The 24,206-nt window shown below is 50.1% G+C and overlaps 1 protein-coding gene across 2 annotated transcripts in view; it reads left to right on the forward strand.

Moving 5' to 3' along the window:
* UXS1 (UDP-glucuronate decarboxylase 1) overlaps positions 1–24,206 on the forward strand; it is a 79,799-nt gene that overhangs the window by 38,704 nt on the left and 16,889 nt on the right. For both annotated transcript variants that reach the window (XM_036873257.1, XM_036873255.1), the window contains exons 6-8: positions 8,221–8,401; positions 19,528–19,632; positions 22,395–22,454. In XM_036873257.1, coding sequence (XP_036729152.1) covers positions 8,221–8,401; positions 19,528–19,632; positions 22,395–22,454 — 346 coding nt within the window. The remainder of the gene's footprint in view (positions 1–8,220; positions 8,402–19,527; positions 19,633–22,394; positions 22,455–24,206) is intronic.

Consider the following 24,206-nt stretch of genomic DNA (forward strand, 5'->3'; position numbering starts at 1 on the left):
GAAGCCACTGCAATGAGAAGCCTGCGCACTGCAATGAAGAGTAGCCCCCGCTCGCCACAACTAGAGAAAGCCAACATGCAGCAACGAAGACGCAGTGCAACCAAGAAAAATAAATAAATACATACATAAATTTAATCAAAAAAAAAAAAGACACACTGCAGTCCATACTGCACGATCTGTGGTTGGTTGAATCTGCAGATGTGGAACCACAGATGTGGAGGACTGACTGTAAAGGTATCTTGGATTTCCCACCGTGTGATTGTTTGTCACCCCTGACCCCTGAGTTGTTTGAAGGTCAACTGTAAGTCTTCTTTAAATGTTTGGTGAAGTTCACCAGAGAAGCCATCTGCACTCAGGCTTAATTCAATCTCTTGTTACAAACCTATGCAGTTTTCTGTTTCTTCTTGAGTTAGTTTTGGTAGTTTGTATCTTTCTAGGAATTTCACTGCTTTAGCTGCATACCCTAAGTTTTCGGAATGCTGTTTCTTCATTGTCATTCATTTCAAAGTATTTTCTAATTTCCCTTATAATTTATTCTTTGATCCATTAGTTACTTGGGAGTGTGTCATTTAATTTCTACATACTTGTGAATTTCTCAGATATCTTTCTTATTGATATCTAATTTCATTCCGTTGTAGTCAGAGAACATACCTTGTATGATCTGAATCCTTTTAAATTTTTTGAGGCTTGTTTTATGGCCTAGGATATAGTCTCTCCTGGAGAATATTTCATGTGCTCTTAAAAGGACTGTGTATTATGCTGCTGTTGAGTGGAGTGTTCCATAGGCATCTGTTCAGTCCAGGTGGCTTATCATGCTTTTCAAATGTTTTATTCCCTTGTTAATCTGCTGCATAGTTCTATCCAGTATCGAGGATGAGGTATTGATGTTTGCTGTTTTTGTTGTTGAATTCTGTTTCCCCCTCTGATTCTTTCAACTTCACTTCATGTATTTTGGGTCTCTGTTGTAGGTGCATAAATGTTTGTAACTGTTTTATCCACTTGATGGATTGACCCTTTTATCCTTATAAAATGCCCCCTCTTTATCTGTGAACATTTTTTGTTTTAAAGTTTATTATGTCTGATAGCATTGTAGCCACTCTGTCTTTCTTATTGTTGTTTCTATGCTGTGTTTTATATTTTCACATTCAGCCCATTCTGTCTTTGAGTCAACAGTGTCCTCATTAGACAGTGGTTGGATCTTATTTTTTCTAGTGTTCTGCCTTTTGAGTAATTGTTTAATCCATTCACATTTAATGTTATTTTCGACATAGTTGATTTTTATTTTCGCCACTTCATTTTGTTTTCTGTTTGCCTCACATCTTTGTTCCTCTGTTCTCCATTACTGTTTTCTTTTGCATTAAGTGAATCTTCTCTTGTATAACATTCAAATTCCTTTAAAGATTTTTTTTTTTTTTTTTTTTTACTGTATTTCAAAAATTTATTTTGTTCCTGGTTGCTCTAGTGCTCACCACATATGCCCTGACTCATGACTCTGCTACAGGTTTATACTGTGGTCCAGTGAGGTGTAGAAATGCCCCTTGCATTAGTTCTGTGTATTATTACTTCTATCCATGTTACAAACCCAACACATTGTTATGATTATTACTTTATACAAGTTTATATCTTTTAAATAAGCTGAGTGAATAAAGCAGAGAAAGGATATATTTATGGAATTTGTTACATTAACCTTTTTATAACGTTTTTATCAACCTTCATTTGTTCCTGTGGGTTTGAGTTAACTTTGGTGTCATTTCCTTACTGCAAGCAACTTAGCTCTCACCTACCTTCTTTGCACTATTGTTGTCAAATATATTTCTGTATTTTATAAGGATAAATAATATAATTATATTATTTTGTTCAAGTGGCTTTTTCTTTTTTGTTGTGGTAAAATATATATAACATAAAACTTATTATTTTAATCATTGTTAAGCATATAGTTCTTTGGCTTTAAGTGTGTCCACATTGATGTGCTGAGTAGTTTGGTCTTTAAATTTAAAGCAATTAGAGGAAAAGGAAAAAAATGCAATTATATTGCCTTTTATAGTTACTCAATTACTTTATTCTCCCCCAACCCCCCAGTGTCATCTGCCTTCTGCCTGAAGAATTTAGTATTTCTTGTATGGCAGGTCTGATAGCAATGAGTTCTCTCACTTCTTACCTCTCTCTGTTTTTTATCTCTAAAAGTTACCTTTGGTGTCTGTAAGATTCTCAGCTGTAGTTTCTCTCTACTGCTTTCTCCATCATTTGTTATGAAACATCAGCTGTGAGTCACATTGGGGTTCCCTGCACTTCAGGGGTCATTCTCTTTTCCTCTTGTTCAGTTTCCTGCAGCTGCTGTAACAATTCCACCAACCCCATAGCTCAGAACAACAGGAGCTCCCAATTCTGGATGCTGGAAGTGTAAATCCAAGTTCTCGGCCGGGCTGTGCTCTGCTCTGTCTGGAGGCTCTGGCGGGAGTCGTTCCCAGCCTTTCTCTGCACTCTGGTGTGGCCAGTAGTCCCTGAAGCCCTGCCTTGTGGGGCATCACCCCAGCCTTTGCCTCCATCACCAAGCGCTGCTCTCCCCATGTCTCACACTGGACTCAGCGGTCCACCCGGGTCCACTCTGACCTCACCTGAGCTAATTACACCTGCAATAGCCCCATTTCCAAATAAGGTCACGTTCTGAGGTTCCCAGAAGGACATACATTTTGCAGGACAGTATTCAACCCAGTGCACCTGCTTTCAGACTTCATCTTTGTCTCTGGTTTTCATCATTTTTAGTGTGACATGTCTGTGTGCATCTACCTGTGTTTACATTTTCCTACACGGAGTTAGTGGAGCTTCTTGAAGTGTAGATTACTGTGTTTCGCCAGTTTTGGGGAGTTTCAGCCATTATTTCCTTGAGCATTTTTCTGTTCCTCTTTCTTCCTTTTTCCCATTACATGCATGTTGGGGTGGTTATTGGCGTCTCATGTTTGTCAGAGGCTCTGTTCACTCTCCCTTATTTTCTCTCTGTTTTTTTAAAAATTATATTTATTTATTTTTGGCTGCATTGGGTCTTTGTTGCTGCATGCGGGCTTTCTCTAGCTGTAGTGAGCGGGGGCTACTCTTCCTTGCAGTGCGTGGGCTTCTCACTGTGGTGGCTTCTCTTGTTGTGGCTCGCAGGCTCTAGGCGTGCGGGCTACAGTAGTTGTGGTGCACGGGCTTAGTTGCTCCGCGGCATGTGGGATCTTCCCGGACCAGGGCTCAAACCCGTGTCCCCTGCGTTAGCAGGCGGATTCTTAACCACTGCGCCACCAGGGAAGCACTTTCTCTCTCTTCCTCACAGTGCAGAAGCCCCCCTTGGTCCAGTGTCAAGTTGGCCAATTTGTGCTTCTGCCAGATCCAGAAGATTGTCGAATCTCTCTGGCCCACTTTTCTTTTTGGTTTCTGTGCTTGTCAACATAGAATTTCCATCTGTTTCTGTCTTATAACTTTTCTCTTTTTCGTCTCTCTTTACTTCCTTAATCTGGTTTCCTCCAGTTCTTTGAGTATATTTGTGGTGGCTGCTTTGGAGAGTGTCGAATCCGTCGCCTGGGTCCCACAGGCAGTTTTGTTGCCTGGTTGCTTTCCTGTGCATGAGTCACATGCAACTGTTGCTTTGCACATCTCGACATTTTTGGTAGAAAACTAGACATTTTGGGTAGTTCATTGCAGCAACTCTGGATCCTGATCCCCCCCTTCCCCGAGGCCTGTTTTACTTTGGTGTGCTTATTTATTTATTTATTTGTTCGGAGGCCTGGCTGGTCTACTTCGGTGACATCTGTTTCCCCTGGACTGTGAAGGTCTGGTGGCCGCTCCTCAGAGGCTGCAGCCTCGGGAGTGGACACGGTCACCTGGATGACGGTGGTTCCAGCAGGGCCCTTGTCACGGTCTCCTTCCCTGATTGCTCTGTTGAGCTGTCTGCCTTGTGTGGTAGGCTCTGATAACTGGCCGGTGGGGTGATCTGTCCTTTCGTCAGAGCTTTGCATTATAAATTGCTCCTCACTTTTACCTAATTAAATTCTGGCCCCTTTGCAGAGGGAGATTGGAGCCGCAGTCTTGGAGGTTTGTTCTGACCCAGGAAGGCTCTTGGGTCTCTCCCCGGTTCCGTCTGCTAAGCCAGCTGTTCTCATAGAGCTGCCAGCCTCCTCCTCACGGCTTGCCACCCTCATCTCCCTTACGCTTGAACTTCCCTGCTGTCTCTTCCAAGTCAAGTCAGTTCCTTTAGGGAGGTCAGTAGCGCCTGATCAGTTACAGACTTCCATGCCTGGGGCGGAGCTTCTGCTCCGAGTCGGGGGTGGGAGCTGGTTGGGGGAAGGGAGCGCTCGACCAGCAGGCTTGGGGGTCAGGAGTCCAGGCCGAAGGGGACGAGAAATGTGAAATGCGGGGGCCCTGCCCTTCCTGGGGAGATGCTACGTCTTTCCCTGGTAGCCCCTATTTTTGGCCACACCTGACACTCTCACCGGCTCTGCACCGGGTGGAGGGTGGAAGGACGGGGTGAGCCGGGGCTCAGTTGTCCAGACTCTCACGGTTCTTATTAAATTTTGCCAGATTTTCATGGATAAATGTTTCCGTATCTGCTGTATGCCCTTAGGGCAAAATCCAGAGACTTAAATATTGGCTTTTGAATTAATTTTCTCCTGTTGTGGTTGTCTTGTTTCACCAGGTCTGTGGAGCTCCTGGTATATCTGTGATCTTGGCATATCAGTGGTTAGCACACAGGGGTCTCTGTTCCTGGCCATCATCTCCAGTGTAGCACCGTGCATCCCAAACACCAGAATAACACTTGTGAATCAGTGTTAAACTGTTGCCCGTACAAAATCTCCCTTTTCTTCTAGAAGTTACAGGAAGTCTCTTGCCTTTTTTGGGTGGCTACTATACCTCACCCTGAGTAGACCCTAAAGCCAGTTGTACACCCATCTTTTGGATTATTTCCATCACATCAAAAATGTGTAAGTATTTAGGCATGAATTGAGAAATATATCAGTGAGGAGAAAAGCTGATTTTCCTAATCTCCCTGCGGCCACACGTCAGAGTGATCAGAAAATCTGAGGCTCTGTGCAAATGTATGAGCCCTGCACGGCCTTGCTAGGGTTCTCGTCATTTCCACGTGGGATGGTTTTCCTGTGATGCCGGGCACTGTCGTATTTTTTTCACTTCATGCATAACCACAATCCATGAGCCTAGTGTTTTTGACTCATCTGCCGCCTCATAGGTTAAGTCACATCTCCGAGTCATTTGGTGCCCAAGGCTGGCATATGGTTGCTGAAACTTAAAGCCTTTTCAGTAATTGTTGAAGCCTTCGCACAAAGAAGAGTTTTGTTCTGAAAGGCATCCTTTTTTCTTTGTTTTTTTTTTTTTTTGCTGATGGACGGGGTGGCATGAGATTGCGTGCTGCCCTGAGCTGGACCCGCTAGCTGCCTGTTGGCCCCGACAAGAGCAAGCAGCGCACGGGGCAGAGGTCACAGACTGCAGAGCCAAGTAAAGCTGTGCACGGCCTGATCTGTTCCGTGCACGAGGCCTGTGTCTACTCTTCCCACCATCCGTTCCCTCAAAGGCCTGCGTTCAGCGGTTATTTTCCTGGAGAGGCTACCTGAGTGCTAAGCTTCTGCCCGTTTTGTTTCTGTTTGAAATGCTTTCCTAAAGGGGTGAAATTGCTTAGGAGAAACATTTTATTTTATTTTGTTTTTATTTTTTTAATTTTTAAAAATTTATTTGCTTATCCTTTCATTTTCAGCTGTGTTGGGTCTTCATTGCTGTGCGCAGGCTTTCTCTAGTTGTGGCGAGTGGGGGCTACTCTTCATTGTGGTGCGCGGGCTTCTCATTGCGGTGGCTCCTCTTTTTGCAGAGCACGGGCTCTAGGTGTGCGGGCTTCAGTAGTTGCGGCACATGGGCTCAGTAGTTGTGGCACGCGGGCTCTAGAGCGCAGGCTCAGTAGTTGTGGTGCACGGGCTTAGTTGCTCCGCGGCATGTGGGATCTTCCCGGACCAGGGCTTGAACCCGTGTCCCCTGCATTGGCAGGCGGATTCTTAACCACTGCACCACCAGGGAAGCCCGAGAAACATATTATAACCACCCAGCTAGGTTACATAAATCTTAACTATTTTAAATAGAAAGGAATTATTCAAGAAAAAAAATTTTTTTTAATTTATTTTAAGAAAGGCTAAGGTGCTTCCAGCAATTTTATGTCACCACTGAGACTAGTGAAGTGTTGCCAGCCATCGTGTATGATTTAATGCCCTGCGTTTCTGCTGGCTCCCAGGCCTTACCGGTTATTTTAGGTGCAGAGATAAAGTTAGCAAGCTACAGAACATCTTATTTTAGAAAACATTTGCATATAGATATAGAGTTACATTAAGAGGGGTTAAATTTCTTCTAAAAAGATGTAATTTTTTGCAGAAATATTCATATAACATCCACAATTTGAGACATACAAAATAAAATTTGTGAGAAAAAAAAGATGTAATTTTTCTGATTTAAAAACTGTGGGAAAATGCAGTAAAACAAAGGTAAGATAAAATGAAATCTCGCCCCGTGAGCTAAACACTAGTGGTGAGCCAGACTGGAAATCCAGTTATTTTCCCAGAAAATTATTTTTTCAAATCATCATTCAGGCGTCCAGGTAAAGTGTAGGAGCGCTAAGATAAGACACACACCAGACAAGTCGACAGGTGGTGGAGAGAATATGAAATGAGGACGACCGGGCTGATTGCGTCATTCCGGTGATCTGGGGATCTTGGTCCAAAACTCCACCCCCCCAGATGTCAATTCACATCCCTAAAGCAAAGGGGTTTAGAAAATGGGGCTCCCGATAAGGAATGGACGCAGCTGATAGGAAACTGTCGGGCATCAGGGCTTCTCAGCCGTGCACGTTCTAAGTGTTTGTATTTGTCTTTTCATCCGAGCACCCACATCTCTCGGTGGTGGTGGACGGATGGCTCTTCTTGGGCTGGTCTTAACCGCCCCCTCCCCCCGTCTGCCTTTTCTCCCCCAGGCTGCTCTGCTCCTGCCTGCCATGAACATGGGAATTACACATCAGATTTTAGGTGAACAGAGGACTTTGTGGCAGATTAAATGTTTTAAAACTGTAGACCTAGAGGTTAAGGTGCTTTTTCTTTAGGTTAAAAGGAGTGGGTGTTTTTTCTGCTGTTAATTCTTTCAGTTTGGAACAGGAGGGTGATGTGAATGTGAAGTTTGAAGGAGCAGAGGGGAGGGCATGACAGGCAGAGAATATAGTTTCCCATCCCACGTCTGTCTTCTGGGTTTATTCTTTTCACTCCTATCCTCCAAAAACAAAATACGCTTTATCTAGCCCCCTCCACTGACACTATTTAATTTGAATAAAGTCTTTTTATTAGTTTAATTTTTTCCCAGTCATGATTGCCTTTACACATTTGGAGGGTTTAAGTTTTAGAAGCACATTAGTGGTGATCTCCTTCCCCTCGTGGGCCCCTCAGAGCTGCCTACCTTCTGTTTGGCTGGGTCGCTGACACTAGGTAACCCAAGAGTAGAACTGAATCATTTAGGGCCTTGGTCTGCACACGGTGTCTGCTGCTTATTAATTTGTTCTTATAAACAGTCTGGAAGATACTAGTTTTTCATGAGGTGTTTTTTTTTTTTTTTCTGTTTTACTCATCATTTCCCCATTTTATTTTAAATTTTTTTTTAGTTTTATTTTTTAATATCTTTATCGGGGTATAATTGCTTTACAATGGTGTGTTAGTTTCTGCTGTATAACAAAGTGAATCAGCTATACACATGCACATGTCCCCACATCTCCTCCCTCTTGCGTCTCCCTCCCACCCCTTCATGAGGTGTTTTGAGTCCAGTTTCAGTAACAAACCTTTTTTTTTTTTGGTAGTTCACCAAATAGATGCATGTTGCTGATCATTTTTTTAAAAAGTGATTCTAAAAGTATTAGAACCACGTAAGTGAAGCTCAATATCCCATCCACTGTAAAACAAGGACCTTTTAATAATGTCAGATTTTGAAACTCGTGACTACTCTTTTCCTGTGTTATTTAGTGGCGGCAGTTTAGATTTTCAGGCTGCTTAGAAGTTTTGGAAGGTTCGGCTCCCTCCTCTGGAGTGAGAAGAGATGCGTTTTGAAACCTTCCCAGTCCCCCTTCCCGCCCCCTCCTGTGTTCCGTGGGGACCGCACGGGGACCCCTCGCTCGCACGGGTGGTCACCGCACCCTCCCCTGCTGTCCGCACGCAGGTCACCGGAGGCGCGGGCTTCGTGGGTTCCCACCTCACGGACAAGCTCATGATGGACGGGCACGAGGTGACCGTGGTGGACAACTTCTTCACGGGCAGGAAGAGGAACGTGGAGCACTGGATCGGCCACGAGAACTTCGAGCTCATCAACCACGACGTGGTGGAGCCCCTGTACATTGAAGGTGAGCGAGGGCCGCCCCGTGCCGGTTGGTGCCAGGCGGGCAGGCGGGCGGGCAGGCTTGACGGGGTGGCAGCCCCGGGGCGCCGGCTGACTTGGCTGAGTCCCTGTCTTGTTTTGGAAATGGTCTCACCGCGTCCCAGGCACCACCCTGGCCCCTGCGATGGAGAACAGCCGGGATGGGGGAGTCTGGATTCACTGTCACGTGGCAGCCCTGCGTTCGAGCCTCGTGGGCTGTTGAGGGGGCTCGATCAGGGCACCCCGGTCCTGGTGGCCTCAGTCTGATGCCTGCCAGCTGGGGGGAGTCACTTCTGTCCTGCAGGGAGCTGGCTGATGGAGGATGCTGGGCTCATAACGAGACGCCCCGTGTCAGAGTTCAGAGCCCTCCAGTAACTCTGCCACCCTAAAGGAGTTAGGTTTGGGGGATGGTGGTGGGTTGGATGGTGGTCCCCAACAGATGTGCACCTCACGTGCATCCTCACCTGCTCTGGCTGCAGCCCTGAGGGTGGGAGGCTGCACCCACCTGTACTTGGTGCGTGCAACCTGGAGCCAGGGGGCTGCGCAGCTGTGGGGCTGGTGAGGCCGCACACACACTGCAGGGGTAGCTGGCTCTGCTTTTCCCGTGGTCCCCCCATCATGGGCCTCCTCCCCGTCCATAAGGGGAACCTTGAAGAGCTCGTGTAATCACTGAGCAGGGCTCTTGTGCAGGTACGCCGCGGTTTATGTAAATGTTCCCTTATTTAAAGGTCTCCAGTGCTTCATTATAAATATCTTCGAATTTTACATCCTTGGTAAAGAGTCCAAACGGGAATTGTGCTCAACGCTAAGGCGTCTCCTTCGTTGTTTGGTGGCGTCTTTTTCACTAATACATTAGTAGCCTTGAGCGTTACCTTAAAAAACTACTAACAAAAATAGTTTGTTAATTTGGTAGAAAACCCATGGTTTGGTGTACATTTTTTTGGTTACGAAAAAGGTTAGACTTTCTAATGTGTTAATTCCCAGAGGAAATCCAAATAGTTCTTCATCATAAGGATGTAACTCCTTTGGTGCCTGTTTAGTAAACCGCCGCCCCCTTCTGGCTTTTGCCTTTTAGGTAGACAACCAAATTGAGTAACAGTGGTAACTCAGTTGTCTGCTTTGAGCTCTGACACCACAGCTGTTCTAGGCCATTTCTGCCCCGCTTCTGGCGCTGGACTCCACGTAGAGGGCACACACACACACACACACACACTCTCTCTCATGCACTCACACGCACGCACACACACACACACACTCTCTCTCTCACACACACACTCACACACACACACACACATTCTCTCTCTCTCTCTCTCTCTCTCACACACACACACACACACACACACACACACACTCTCTCTCTCTCTCTCTCTCTCTCTCTCTCTGCATGGACTCTCCCTGCCCCTCACTCTCCCGCCCCCTGTAGCGCATGGGCTTCTTCCAAGCGCCAGGTCGCTCCCAGCCGTCCCGGCCGCCTCCTCACTCTGTCCCACGATGCCCACCGGGCTCTGAGGTCCTCGCGTGGAAGGGCCATGGTTCGGGGACAGTTGTGCTTTTCAAAGGTGGTGATCCCTCCTACCCACTGAGGTCCCAGTCACAGCAGGAATTTAACCAGCTGAACTTAGCTCCATGGCATGAATTATTCACTCCCCACCCCCCTGCTTTGCGTGGTGAGAGTGTGTAACAAAGTACAAACACTCGGTGTTTACTCTCTGTGGGTACCTTTTTCCTAATAGAAGCAGCCTTAGTTGATCTGATATTTACAGCATAGCAGGAATGTCCTCCTGCTTTGGCAGGTGTTTCGCGGGATCGTGTTGGTCTGTTTCCCGGGCTGACAGGTGTGGGCTTTAACGTGGCAGCAGTGGCGTCGCCTGACCTAGCAGCGTCCCAGCAGAGCTTCACTAAGTTCTCCTCAGCACACGCTTCCTCCTCTTGTTATTTTCAAAGTGTAACCATCGTGGTTTATTCTCTTTCCGTATGTCCAGTGGGAAAGTAACTGTTGTCTGGGCTCAGGGTGGGGTGGTCGATGTGGAAGTTTAGCTGTGAGCGCGGTAACTCACGTCGGGGCCGAGGTGGCACCGTGACCCCGGGGGCCCCCTCGTGTACTTAACTATGAAACGATCAGACAGGAAGCATTGTTGTCACGCGGCTTACGACGGAGGCCTCTGCGTTGTGTGGGTTAGATGTTTGGGGGAGAAAATCGTTGCTTCGGAAGGAATCATAAGTAATCATTGAGATAACTTAATCGGGTTTCCTGTTGCTTTAAAAGAACTCTGGATTTTACCCACCACAGCGTTTAAGTTCCAGATGTTGACTCCACCCTGCGAACTGGCTCTGGAAGGGATAAAGTTAACTCTTCTTCCCACCCACCCATTCAGGACGCCGGGAGGTTTCTGAGAAGCCGGTGTCGGGTAGAGGGTGTGTGTGGTCTGGGGGGTGGACGCCAGGCTGTTGGGACGGTGGTGATCGCAGAGCTGTGGCCCAGGACGGCTCCGTGGACGCGGGCGGGCGTCTGTCTGGGGAGGGGGCCCCGGGGGAGCACAGGACAGCGGGCAGTGACCGTGCTCTAAGGGCTGATGGGACATTGCAGAAGGGAGCAGGGAGCACCACGTAGGGGGGAGGAGCCATCTTCGTCTTCGTCTTCGCGGGCGGCTGGATGGACTTCAGGTTTCTGGTCTGACCTGTCGGGACCCCGGAACAGTCCCTCCCGTCCTCACAACAGGGAAGATGAGTAAGCTGATGGCCCGTGGCCCTTCTCGGCTCCAGCAGGGGACAGGGTCACAGGGCAGACTGCTGCCTGGGAGCTGGAGATGGCGGTGGACACAGAACCCTGACTGGGGCAGAAGCGGCTGCGGGCGAGTGGGAGCTGCCCGCGGGCAGGGACAGCGTGGACGGGCCGCGAGTCCGGGCCCCGGTCCTGGGGGTCGGGGGCTGTGTGGCGAGCTTCACCTCCAGGAGCCCCACGAGGTTCTCAGTGACGATCAGCCTTCCAGCTGGGGGAGGGGCAACGAGCCTTCCTGAAATCCGCCCAGAGCGCCCTGTTTTCCCCCAGAGGCCTCGCGGGGGACTTCCCCCAGGGCCTGACCTACGAAGAGGAGACGCGGGCCTGGGACCGGGGGCTCCGGCACTCAGTGGAGACCCCGAGGGTGACAAGAAGCAGAGGAGGCACGGGCCCAGGCCCAGGTAAGGAGGGGTCTCTAGGGAAACCCGGGGACAGCCGGGGACATCAGGCAGGGGCACGGGGTGGAGGTGCAGCCTCTGACCCCGAGGGCTGCAGGGCAGCAAGCGCAGCCTGCGTCCAGCAAGCGAGCTCGAACCTCGTGCCGAGGCCCGTTATCTCCCACCCCTGGTGCAGCGTGTGTGCCTTTCAGCGAAGAACGGCAGGCGTGTTCCAGGGCACGAGCACAGTCTGAAGAGGCGGAGCAAACATCAGACCCGGACAGACGTGGCAGAGACTTGGAGTCACCACGAGGGCTGTTTCAGTAACTATGGTCAACGTGCAAAGGATGCTGGTGGGAAAAGCGGACTCTGCAGGGATAGGTGGGTCATGGAAGCTGAGAGGTGGAAACTCTCAGAATCAAAGGGTAATGCCCGAAATAGAAAGCATTGTGCCAGAAATGAAGAGGGCCTTCGATGGGCTCGTCTCAGCCCAGGAGAAGGACAGGGGGGAGCTTGAAGGTGTGTCAGTGAAAACTTCCCGAAGTCAAGAACAGAGAGAAAAAAGAATAAAAATCCAGAGCGGACTATCCAAGAGCTGTGGGCACATTACAGGAGGTGTAACGTACACACAGGGAGATTCCCAGAGGAGAAGAAAGGAAAGAACGGGAGAAATGTGTGACGTAAGGACGGCTGAGAATCTTCCAAAGTTAGTGACACGGATTACGCCGGAGGCTGAGGGAGCTTGGAGAACACCAGGCAGGATACACCCCCAAAATCTACGCATTGAACTTGTAGAAAATGACTGATGAACAGAAAACCTTGAAAGAAGCTGAGACGGGTGCGGGTCACACCTCACCCATAGAAGAACAAGGCTGAGGGTCACGCAGACTCTCTTCAGGAAGCGTGCAGAGTGGAGGGAGGTATTTACATAATTGAAAGAAAAACCCACCAACCTGGAATTCACCATCCTGTGAATTTGTCCTTCGCGTGTGAAGGAGAAATAAAGACTTTGAGGGATCTGTCCCCTGTAGACCTGCTTTGCAGGAAGTGTTCCAAGAAGTCCTTTAGAGAAGGAAAACGATGCAGATCTGAAACTCAGATCTGCATAAAGAAAGAAGGAATTTCAGAGGAGGAATGTGATGGTAAAATTAAAACTTCCATTTTTCTTTTTCTTAATCTAACAGGTAACAGTTTGTTCAAAATAATAATAGCTCTCGGGTGATTACTGCTCATGATAAATGAAAGAATGACAGCAGTGTCACCAGAGACGGAGGAGGAGTTGGGGATACTCTGTTTATATGAGGCACCTGATTGCCTGTAGGTCAGTCACATATGGTAAATTATAGGATAACCACTAAAGGGATTTTTTAAAAGGTATAATTGATATGCCAAAAGATGAGAGAAAACGGGATCATATGCAATGCTCAGATAAAACGAGAGAAGGCAGAAGAGGAGTGGAAGACAAGAACAAGGAAATGAGTAGAAAATAGCTAGAAATATAGTAGATATTAATCCAGGTCTGTTGATAATCACTTTAAATATGAATGCTCTAAATACGCCAGTTGAAAAACAGATCGTCATAGAGGTTAAAAAACAAGACCCAACTCTCTGTTTTCTGCAGGAAACCCACACTGTATATAAAGATACAGATAGATTAAAGGGATGGAGAGAGGTGAAGCATGCTGACACGAATCAGAAGAAAGCTGAGGTCACTGTCTTCACTTCAGACCAACTGGACCGCAGAGCAAGGCGAGTTACCACGGTAAAGCCAGCGCATCCTGACGTGGGGTCAGTTCTCCAGGAGGACGTCACGGTCCTCCCTGTATATGCACTTCACAGAGCTCGGAACTGATGGAATGAATGGAGGAGGGGATGAACCACCGTCATAGCTGGGGACTTGGACACGCCCGTCAGAAAGGACGGGTCCAGCAGGTAGGAGATCAGTGAGGACATGGCTTCTCGCAACACCGTTGGTCAACAGCTTGTGACGGACGTGTACAGACGAGTTCATCCAACAACAGAGAACACGCTCTTCTCGAGCTACATGGAGCGTCTACCAAGATTGACCACATTCTGGCCCAGAAAGTACACCTTGACAACCTTTTAAGTTTGTTACTAGAGTAGAAAACAATTGAGTAGAAATTATATAAATGTACTTTCAGATCACAATGGAATTAAACTAGAAATCAGTAACAGAAAGATAGACGGAAAACCACAAAGTATTTGGAGATTAAACAACATGCTTCTAAATAACACGAGTCAAAGAAGAAATCTCAAGAGAAATTTAAATATATTGTGAACTAAACGAAAGAACTGGGTTTTGCGTTTATGTATTTGATAAAGAATAACATGGAAGAGAATCTTAATTTTTTTCTCTTTTCAAAAGACGATTGTTTCCTGATGATAAAAGTTATACATGCATGCTACAGAAAATTTGGAAAAGGATAAAAAAGAAGAGAATTTTAGAGGAGGAATACCCAGAAATACTCTGTTCTTGTTAACATCCAATCATTTCTTTAAATGTGATCTTTTTTAGATTAAACATATGCTTAATAGGCAGTATAATTATATGGTTCAATTATTTTTAAAAAAATTTTAAAAGATATTCCGTAAAGAGTCTTTCTCTTGCCTCCGTCTCCAGTCTTCCCAGGTCCCAACTCACCTTCAAGAAACTGCTCTTAGCATTTCTTTGTTCATCTGCAGTTTATGTGACCCAGTTAACACATCTAGGTATTCATAATTCTCCCCTGTGGGTAGAGAAAGTAGCAATTTCTATATTGCTCTGAATCTTGTTGATTTTCTGCTTTTTGTATCCCGGTGATCTTTCTGTATCAGAATTCACAGGGGGGCCAGTGTGCTGCGGCCACCCCACCCCGGGCCCATCCTCTCCCCAACATAAACATAACATGCCCAGACCTGCCAGGATGCTGCTTTGAACCTATTTAAGGAAATTATGTGAAAAAGGAGAACACGCCTTTGCTTTTCTGTTTAGTCTCTCGTTAATTTGAGCTCTTTCAGACTCATTTCTCAAGGTTCCTCTTTCCCCAGCTGTGGTTCCTGCACTCAGCCTTGTAAATGGGACAGGGCCTCCGGAGGGTTGCTTGGCGGCCGACGGCCAGCACGAATGGCCGTGCCGTTCTTCCTCCCCCAGCTGGGACGCTTGAACGCCGCGCTCATGTTTGGTGCAGTTTGTGCCGTGCGGTTGGCAGGCTCTGAGGGCTTTTCTCCTGGGCTGTGAGGGCTCACCCTGCTGCTCTGTTGTTAACGTTTCTTCGTATTTTCCGAGCACCTCTCGTGGCTGATCATTTACGCTTGTTCTGAAGTTGCCCCGCTCTCCTCCTCGTAATTCCTTCCAGAAGACTCCGTCAGGGACTGGCGCTGTGTCCTCCTGGGACGGGCGCTGGAGCTGCTGTCCTGACTGTTGCAGGCAGGACAGCCTCGTAGGAAAGAGGCGCTGCTTAAATCAATGCAAGGAATGGTCTTACGGGGCGTGTCTTAGTCCTTCCAGCTGCGGTGGGTGGGGACAGCCGCTGGGCTAAGCTGTCAGATGGTGGAAAACACGACAAACCAGATGGAACGGCCTTTGGATGAAATAAGTCCCCAGTGTGCAGCCCATCTCGACACTGGCCGACCCCACTGAGCACTGCTCCCACGTCAGCCCCGCCGTGCAGGGGATGTTTCCAGTTGCAGGTTTCCTGGGTCTGCCCGGGAATCTACATTTGCACGTGCTCTAGTCTGCCGTCCTGCAGAGAGCGGGGCCGTGTGCGGATAAATCGTGAGGAAGGACGTGTGTGGAGCCCTCGCTGAGGCAGGAGGAGGGATTGGGAACCCGAGGTCCAGGCCGCCAGCGGTGACATGTGAGGTCCTGACCGCACGCACGCCCTGACGCCTGGATCGCGCCGGCGTGGGTGAGGATGAGGGTGCACGCGCGGAGGCTCGCGTTTGAACTTCGCTCTCTGAAGTGGCCCTTTTCCTCTGTCTTTGATGCCGTTTCCTTTTTTTTTCACTGTATATGTTGTCGCCTCCAGTGTGAAACCAGTGGTGAATGATTTGTGCCAGGAGGTCGCAGCCCGTACGCCTCGACTGACGCCGTCTGCAGCCCTGCTGGGGGCCTGTGAACCGGGAGGGATGCCGAGCAGGCCCCACGCCGTGGCCCTCGCTCTGCAGCCGCTCTGGAGCCCAGCGCTGCCCGACTCGCTCGCTCGCGCAGCGGCGGGGAGTGATGGCCTGTCCCTGGGCTGCTGGGCCCCCTGCATGCAGCCCCCGGGCCTCTTAGCAGGCGGGCGGGAGCTGATCCAGCCTCTTACCTGTGGAGCTGTCAGTCAGCTGAGGTTGACGGGGTTCTGTGAGAACTATCTTGTTAATTTACAATTTCCATAGAACTGTTTTTTTTAATCTTTATCTGTGTGTCGACTCCGAAGAACTTCTGGGGGTCAGAAAGCAGTCACAGGATTTTCCGCTTAATTAGATCGACCCCTTCAATGAATTCCCATATCGACAGACTGTAAACCATTTTAAAAGGTTTTGTGTTTTTTTAGTTTCTTGAAAAAGGATTATTCTTTGAACAGCATGGGTTCCATTTTTAAATCAACCCAGTAGTTTTAAAACGTGGTTTTACAAAATACATAAATATACACATGCAAGTAAAGGTCCAGAGTCTTCCCGCCTGGAGTGTCTGCAGCAGGATGCCAGGGGTGCGGGCCCCTTTTATTCAGAAGCTTCCCTGGGGGGGCTCTGATTGCCGAGCGAGGACTGAGGAGAACCCTCTGCAGGCTGGCAGGGTGGGGGGTAGAAAGGGAGGGGAACAAATGCACAAACCACAACTACTCATTTCCACCTCCGCTTTGGTAAAGGCACTGATACTCTTCTTTGCATTTGCTTTCACTGCTCCTAAGCCTCTTTTTCTGTTTTTACCATCGTCACCAAGTTTAAGTGCACCAACCAGCAGTGTGAAGTATGTTGTTGTGAACTAGAGCTCCAGAACTTTTTCGTCTTGCAAAACTGAAACCCTGTACCCACCAAACAGTAAGGCCCTCCCCCAGCCCCTGGCAAATTGTTGGTGCTTGCTGTCTCTCTGAATCTCACTGCTCTAGGGACCTCACGTGCATAATAGAATCACAGAGCATTTGTCTTTTTGTGACTGGCTTATTCCACTTGGAGTAATGTCCTTAAAGTTCATTTGTCCTGTAACACGTGTCGGAATTTTCTTCCACTTTAAGACTGAATAATATTCCACTGTTTGGATTTACCTCATTTTGTTTATTGGTCCATCTGCCTGTGGACACTTGGGCTGCTTCCATGTCTTGGCTATTGTGAATGATGCTGACGTGAACATGGGTGTGCAAGTATCTCTTTGAGACTCTGCTTTTTAATTCCTTTGGCTATGTACCCAGAAGCGGAATGTCTTATCATATGTTAATTCTATTTTTAATATTTTGAGGGAATGTCATACTGTCTTCCACAGTGGCTGCAGCATTTACATTCCCACCGGCAGCGCACAGGGGTTCCAATTTCTCCACATCCTTGACAACAACGTTTGTTACTTTCTGTTCCTGTTTTGTTTTTTTGAAGTAGTCATCTGATGGGTGTGAGGTAATACCCATTGTGGTTTTGATTTGCATGTTTCTGATAAGTGACATTGAGCATTTTTTCATACGCTTGTTGGCCTTTTGTATATCATCTTTGGAGAACTGTATGTTCAGTGCTTTGCCATTTTTAAATTTGGTTATTTATTTTTTGTTCATTTGTAGGAGTTCTTTATATATTCTGGATATTAGCTTATCACATATGTGATTTGCAAGTACTTTCTCCCATTCTGTAGGTTGCCTTTTTGCTTTGTTGATCGTGTCCTTTGATCTTGGCAGAAAAGTTAAGTTTGATGTAGTCTCATTTGTCTGTTTTTGCATTTGTTGCCTTTGCTTTTGGTGTCACATCCAAGAAATCTTTGCCAAATTCAGTGTCATGCAGCTTTCCCGCTATGTTTTCTTCTAGGAGTTTTATTACTTTAGGTCTTATACTTAGGTTCTTAATCCATTTTGAGTTGATTTTTGTGTGGGGTGTAAGATAAGGGTCCAGTCTCATTCTTTTGCATGTGGATATCTAGTTTTCCCAACACCGTTTGCTAAAGAGACTGTCATTTCTCCATTGATTCAGCACCCTTGTCAGAGATTGTGTGATCATACACAGAAGGGTTTGTTTGTGGGCTGTCTATTCTGTTCCATTGGTCTTTATGTCTTCATGCCAGTAACACACTGTTTTGTTACTGTAGCTTTGTAATATGTTTTGAAATCAGGAAATAGGAGTCCTCCAACTTTTTTTTTTTTTCAAAATTGTTTTGATTATTTGGACTCTTGAGATTCCATATGAATTTTAGGATGAATTTTTTTCTGTTTCTGCAAAAAAAAATGCTGTTGAGATTTTGATGGAGATGATATTGCAGAGTATTGGTTTTAAAATAAGAAGACTTTAAAAAATAAAAATCCCATCAGGAGTTTGCTGGAAAGCTCTTAGCAAAGCAAGAAGCCACGTCAGTAAACACCCAGAAGACAGGACCTGCAGCCTTGCACACGTAGTTCTTGCCTCCCTCGGTGTATGGTCCTGGTATAGGAAAAACCATAGTTACCATGTTATACCATGAGTCTGTCTTCACCTAGAACCCCTTCCCAAGGATGCCGTGTGCACAGAACCATCCGGGTCCTGGTGGCTCACGTGTCCTCTGTCCCCCAGACGCCCTAGGGCTTGAAAGACCATGATCATTGGGGTGAGTTGAGTGGGACCAAGCCCCCTGCCTAGAATACCAGGCTCTCCTGGTCTGAGGATGAGAAAGCATCATCCGCTGCTCACCCCGGGGTGGATGTGTCGGGAAACAGCCCCGGGTCCCAGACGGCACTGCAGTGGTGCCCACGCCGCCCCGGGGGTGATAGAAGACTTTCAGGGGGACAAGGGGTGTGTGATGTGGGCAGGTTGGGCACTGTTTGGACGGGGGCTGCTCTCTGAGAACGTCATACTGCAGAATTCATCATGGGGACCTTTTTTTTCAAGTTTGCCTGTTCCACCCATCATCTCTGAAACCTGGCCTCTGAGGTGCCCTGACCTCAAAGGACAGCAGTGGTCCTGGCTGGGAAGAGGATGGGGGGGCAAGGGGACAAGGGGTGCAGGGGCAGGGTCCCTGCAGGCGCTCATGTCGGGGCCGAGCCGTGTGGGAGGGAGGCTCCCACTGGCAGTGGTGTCTCGGACCCCGTCCCCCGGCTGGCCTCGGCGGGGGTGGTTTCCCTTGACTGTAGTGCAGTGGGTGGCATCACAGACGGTGTGTCTGCAGGGATGGCTCCCCCAGGGGACACGGCCCTGCCGGCCTCTGCTGTGGGGCAGGGGTCGCCTGACCCTGGGGAGTGAGGGTGGGTCGCAGGTGGTGACATTCCTCAGGTCGTGCGGAATCCAGACATTTCCCCGTTCGTGGCCTTAAAAACCACCCTCCGACTGTCACCTCTGGGTCTGTTGTTTATACGCAGGATAAATAAAAACAGAGCAAAAGGCTCTCTTCTCCCACACATTTGTGCCCCTTGTGTCAGCTTTGTTTTATAAGTTTAAAATGTTGTTTATTTTAATATTCATGCTTAACTCTGTCTGAAGAATCAGTCTGCCTTCCGATTTGAATGCTTTATTTGGGACAGATCTTCTCAGAAAGCAATCAGCTTGGTAATCAGACCGTTTCTGATTAGAGGAGAACAGGCCACGTCAGGGGCCGGCACGTTTTTGTTCCAGATTAATGAGACTTTCTATTTTTGTTTAAAGTTCTTCCCATCGCAAATGTAAACTAGTTTGTAGGAAGAAGGAAACGTGACAACTAGAATTTCAGCGGAAGACACACGAACACCCGTATGATACGGTCTGATTCTTAGGGGTTCAGGTGTTCAGTGTTTTCCGTGGACGTAACAGACGTGGTTTTGCCCCCCACAGTGGACCAGATCTACCACCTGGCCTCTCCAGCCTCGCCCCCCAACTACATGTACAACCCCATCAAGACGCTGAAGACCAACACCATCGGCACCCTCAACATGCTGGGTGAGTCGGCCTCCCTTATTCTGCAGCTGCTGTCGGGCTGTCTTGGTCCAGCGTCGGTCACTGACTGCTCTGTTTCAGTTTGATCTTGGTCTTTAGCCGGCGCCCCACACCCCCCGTCTCCGTCCGTGCCCTTGGTGTGACTTGATTTGCCATCAGAACTTGTCATGGGGGTCGGTAGTGACATCCCCTGGCCCCCGAGCGGCCGCCCTCCCCTCCTGCGCTTTCCGGGACTCGTGGCATGGGTGCCTCGGCGGCTCTGATCCGAGATGGGGTGGGTGGACTGAGCCCACGCGGTTTGGGTGGTGGCCCTGGGAGGATGGGGAGAGCGCCCCTCGTGGGGTGGTGGAAGCTGAGCTCTTGGCCCTGGACTGACCGCAGGACTCGCCCTGGAAGCGGCAGGTGAGAGCGAGAGCACCGTCCCAGGTGGCCGCACGTGTGAATCCACGGACAGCTGGCCTGAGACCCGGAGTCTGGGCCGTGTGCACGTGGATGGTTGAAATCAGGCGCTTCAGTTCCCACAGGTTTAGAAAGCCAGGGCTTTTGGTTAGGTGCAAAGTGGAAGAGAGGAACCGCTTCGTTAAATGTCAAGTAAAAAGTGGATTTAATTATGGAACATTTAAGACAGGTTCCGTAAATGGGTTTGGGAAATGGCGCTGCATTTTAGTTTGAGCGAAGCTGGGAGACGGGCGTGAAGGGCGGTGGGCTGGGCGCTCCGCCTCTTACACGAAGCCCTCGGGGGAGCAGGCTGTGCAGGAAGTGAAGGGTGATTCCTCTGACCCAGAGAGGGCGTCGGCCTGCGGACGGAACAGAGCCCGACCCTGCTCACAGGCGCGCCTGGTGGAGATGCCCCGTTCTCGGCGCTGCAAGCGCCTGCCCCCTCTCTCCAGCCGCCCAGCCCCTCCTCCACACAGAGCCAGAGGCAGTGCGGGAACAGCCTCACGTGCACCGAGTTGTTCAGAAAGACGACTTGCCTCCCCCCCCCCCGTCCCGTCCACTGGGGGCGCTCAGATGAGGATTACACTCGGGCTTGGCGACCATGGGGGACGGACAGGTTCCCAGAGCAGGCGCCCTGAAGTGCCCTTAGAGCGCCGGGGGGAAGGCTCGGGCTGGGGCTGGAACCACGAGTGAAGGCGGCCTGGAGGACAGAAGCGGGTGTGGGGAAGGGTCTTCCAGGGGCGACATGGACAGAGGCTGCAGGGGGACAGTGGCCAGGCTGGAAGGAGACCCAGTGGGACTTGGTTTTCTGAGCGGGGTGCAGTGTCACTAGCTCTTCTGCACTCGGGGCGGGTGCTCTGAGCCTGGGGGGCCCTCCCTCTGCGGCGTCACCCCCTGCTGGCACTGAGCATGGCTGCGTCTTGGTGAAACCTCGTCCAGTTTCAGTGCAAACACCGGCCTCGCCCCAGGAGGGGGCCGCGTGGTGAGGGGTGTTCTGTGACTGTATCCCTGTCAGTATCCTGGCTGTGATGATGTGCTGGTCTTGCACATTGTTACCGTTGGGGAAGCCGGGCGAAGGGCATCTGTCTGGATTACTTGTAACAACTGCATTTGAACCTACGCTTTTCTACATTGGAAGTTTAATTAAAAAAAAAAAAAAAAGACCTCAGGATCCTTCGTGACTCCCACCGTCCCTGTGCAGCAGCGGGTCTGGCGGGGTCCACCTGGCCGGCGTCTGTGGGGTGGGAACACGGGAGGTGGGCCTGCAGTGCCGTGAGCCTGTAGATTCCACTTCAGCTGCAGCCCGTTTGCCGTTGTCTTCCTCGAGCTCGTCGTGGCGTCTGCACCTTCACCAGCGCTGGTCTCTGTTCTTGCTGTGCATCCTCAGGGCTCCGCCAGATGCTCCTACACACTCACGCTGGGACCCTTCTGTCTCGCCCCCCGACACCCCCGGGATGCCCGCAGCTGGCGTGCGCCCTGAGCCTCTCCCTCCGGTGCACCTGACGGCCCTGAGCAGCGCCCGGCGAGTGGCACGGCCGGCCCTTCATCCCGTGGCGTCTGTGCACAGAGGCTCCGTGGGGGAGTCGTTTGGGAAGCAGGGGGTTGAGTGCAGGTGGTGGGTTTCCCTGGGGCAGGGCCTGCTGTGTTGGGACTGTGGAAGCATCTGGAGGACTTACGTGGGCACTGCAGGTGACGATGCTCTAGTCCGTTCTGCATGGAGTGGGGCGAACCCGGGAAGGGTTCAGAGCAGCACGAGGATGTGGCCAGTTGCTCTGGAGAAGATGCTCTGGAAGCCGGACCTCAAAGGAGGGAGGGTGCGGGGCGGAGGTGCCCGGACAGGAGACGGGCTCGGGGGCAGTGGGAGACGCCTGGGGCGTGTGGGGAGCGGGGGCAGGCGGCCGACCATTGAGGGGGACAGTGCGGGGGGGGGGGGCTAAGGTTCGCGGGGCCTTGCCTTCTCCCTGCGGGGGTGGGGGGGAGTTACCTGATGAAATACCGGGTGGTACGTTCGGGCCAAGGAATCTTTATGAAACTACTCAAGTCATGACTTACGACAAACCCACAGACTCTGCATTTGGCCCTGCTTACAGTCACAAGTGTCCAGCTAAATACTGTGCTTCTGGAGGTTCATTCGTGCTTCCTTTCCTTACTATTTTAATTTTGGTTCCAAAGTAGATGCAATAAGAGTGGGTAACGGAAGATGCATGGATGATCAGATACAGTTAATACTAAAAAATTGCTTAAATTGGCTACGGAAATGAGCGTGTGCACGCGTGTTTTCCTTGTTCCCTGAAGGTGACGGTGTCCTGGTGTGTGTCTCTCTGCAGGGCTGGCAAAGCGAGTCGGAGCCCGTCTGCTCCTGGCCTCCACCTCGGAGGTGTACGGAGGTGAGTGGGTGTCGCTCCGGCCCCCTGGACGGTTGCATCCCATCTCAGGCGGAGAAGGGACCAGTGATTCTGCACTCCATTTCCAGGAGGGCCCGGCTGGCTCTTGCTCTCCAGCAGGTGGCAGCAAGGGGCTCCCTCCTCCGGCTGGGGCAAGCCTTTCTCTCCTGCTGAACGACCACGCCCTGAGGACGGTGTCGTGTCACTTTGCCCGCGAGCACCCACCACTTACCAATCCACAAGAGTGTCTTTGCTCCACAGGTGCCCCAGAAGTCAGATCCCTGGGGACTTCGCCAGTTTAGCTGGAGCATTTGCTCCAGTGAGAGCAGGGTCCCCCCAACCCCACCGGGAGCTCAGGGGTCGGCTTTAGAGCCTGCTCGGTGGGGAGACGTGTGCTGGTTGCCTCACCTGTAGGAGGATGGGTTCTGGAAGAGTCTTAAGTAGGTGGAGCCAGAAAACCCAGGCGCCTGCTTTGCCCTCCACAGGCCTTGAGGAAGTGAGCGTCCGGAGAGGGCTGAGGGCCACCTGTCCACTCATGGGGCTTCCTGCTCGGCCCCGCCAGCTGGGCGCAGGGTTCTGGAGAACTGCTTAGTTGACGCAGCAGAAGCCACATGCTAATGCGATGCAATTTTCTCCTTGCATTACTGTCGCGGAAAGGAAGTGAGAAGGCAACATGGGAAGAGATGACTTTTTAAAAGATAATAAGGGAACCAGATGGAAAAACCCATAGAGGCAGCAATTCTACTGACGCAGTTCTGCTCTTTGCCACCCCAGTGGGAAGGCAAAGCACCTACCGCCCCCGGCTCTGGGAGCGGGGCAGGCAGGGGGACCTTTCTTCCCCGTCCCCGTGCTCCCCGCTTCCAGCCTCTGCAGAGGCCCATCGGGTACCCGAGTGGCACCGGGTGGCCCATCGCGTCACGTGTCCCAGCAGCATGGGTGCCGACGCCGTCGGGGCTGTGTCCTTGTCACCGTCTCAGAGTGCTGACGGCACCCGTCCAGGCCCCTGATGTCTTTCCCCCGCTCCCTCCCCCCACTCAGCTTTGCATCTCTGACGGCAGCTCGCGGTCTTCAGGGCTTGTGAGTGACGTCAGGGTAACTCACGGAGGCCCCCCTGCCCCGGTCTGCAGGCACCCACCTCCTGTGGGTTCCGTGCCTGGTCTGCCAGCCTCCCTGATGCTGAACAGGGGACACAGAGTCCAGACGAGGTGTCCCTCTGCACCCTCGCTTCTGTCGTAGCAAGGTGGTTTTGTGTGTCCTGAGCCTCGGGCTTGTCCGCCTGGACGGTACCAGTCGAGGGATGGTACCAGTCGAGGGGCAGTGCCTGTGCCCACTCTTCTCTTTCTGGTCCTTTGCCACGTTCAGGGTCTCTCTCTGGGAGTCCAGCTTGCCCAGCCCTCGGCAGAAATCCCCGAAGAGGTCTCGCGTCACCAGCACATCCACGTGAAGTCCCGTCGCTGGTTTTCTTCTCTCAGGGCCTGTTTGCCTCTGAGCTGTTCTCCTCAGGGAACTTTAAGCACAGCAGCAACTGTAGAGGTCTGGGTCCCGTCCTGTCCCGGCTCACGTCCCGTCATGCCCACGAGCTTCAGCTCCGACATAAGCAGAAAGGAATTGTGAACCTTATCCAGGTTTCTTGGCAAAGATTTATGCATTTTATAGCATAGTTGTGTAAAATTCCTGCTGTACTGGATAAATCAGGTATTAATTGATTCCAAAAATGCACTTGTGTTAAAAAGAATTTGTGACTAGGGACTTCCC

The sequence above is a fragment of the Balaenoptera musculus genome, chromosome 13 (assembly GCF_009873245.2).
Source record: "Balaenoptera musculus isolate JJ_BM4_2016_0621 chromosome 13, mBalMus1.pri.v3, whole genome shotgun sequence".
Lineage (NCBI taxonomy): Eukaryota > Metazoa > Chordata > Mammalia > Artiodactyla > Balaenopteridae > Balaenoptera > Balaenoptera musculus.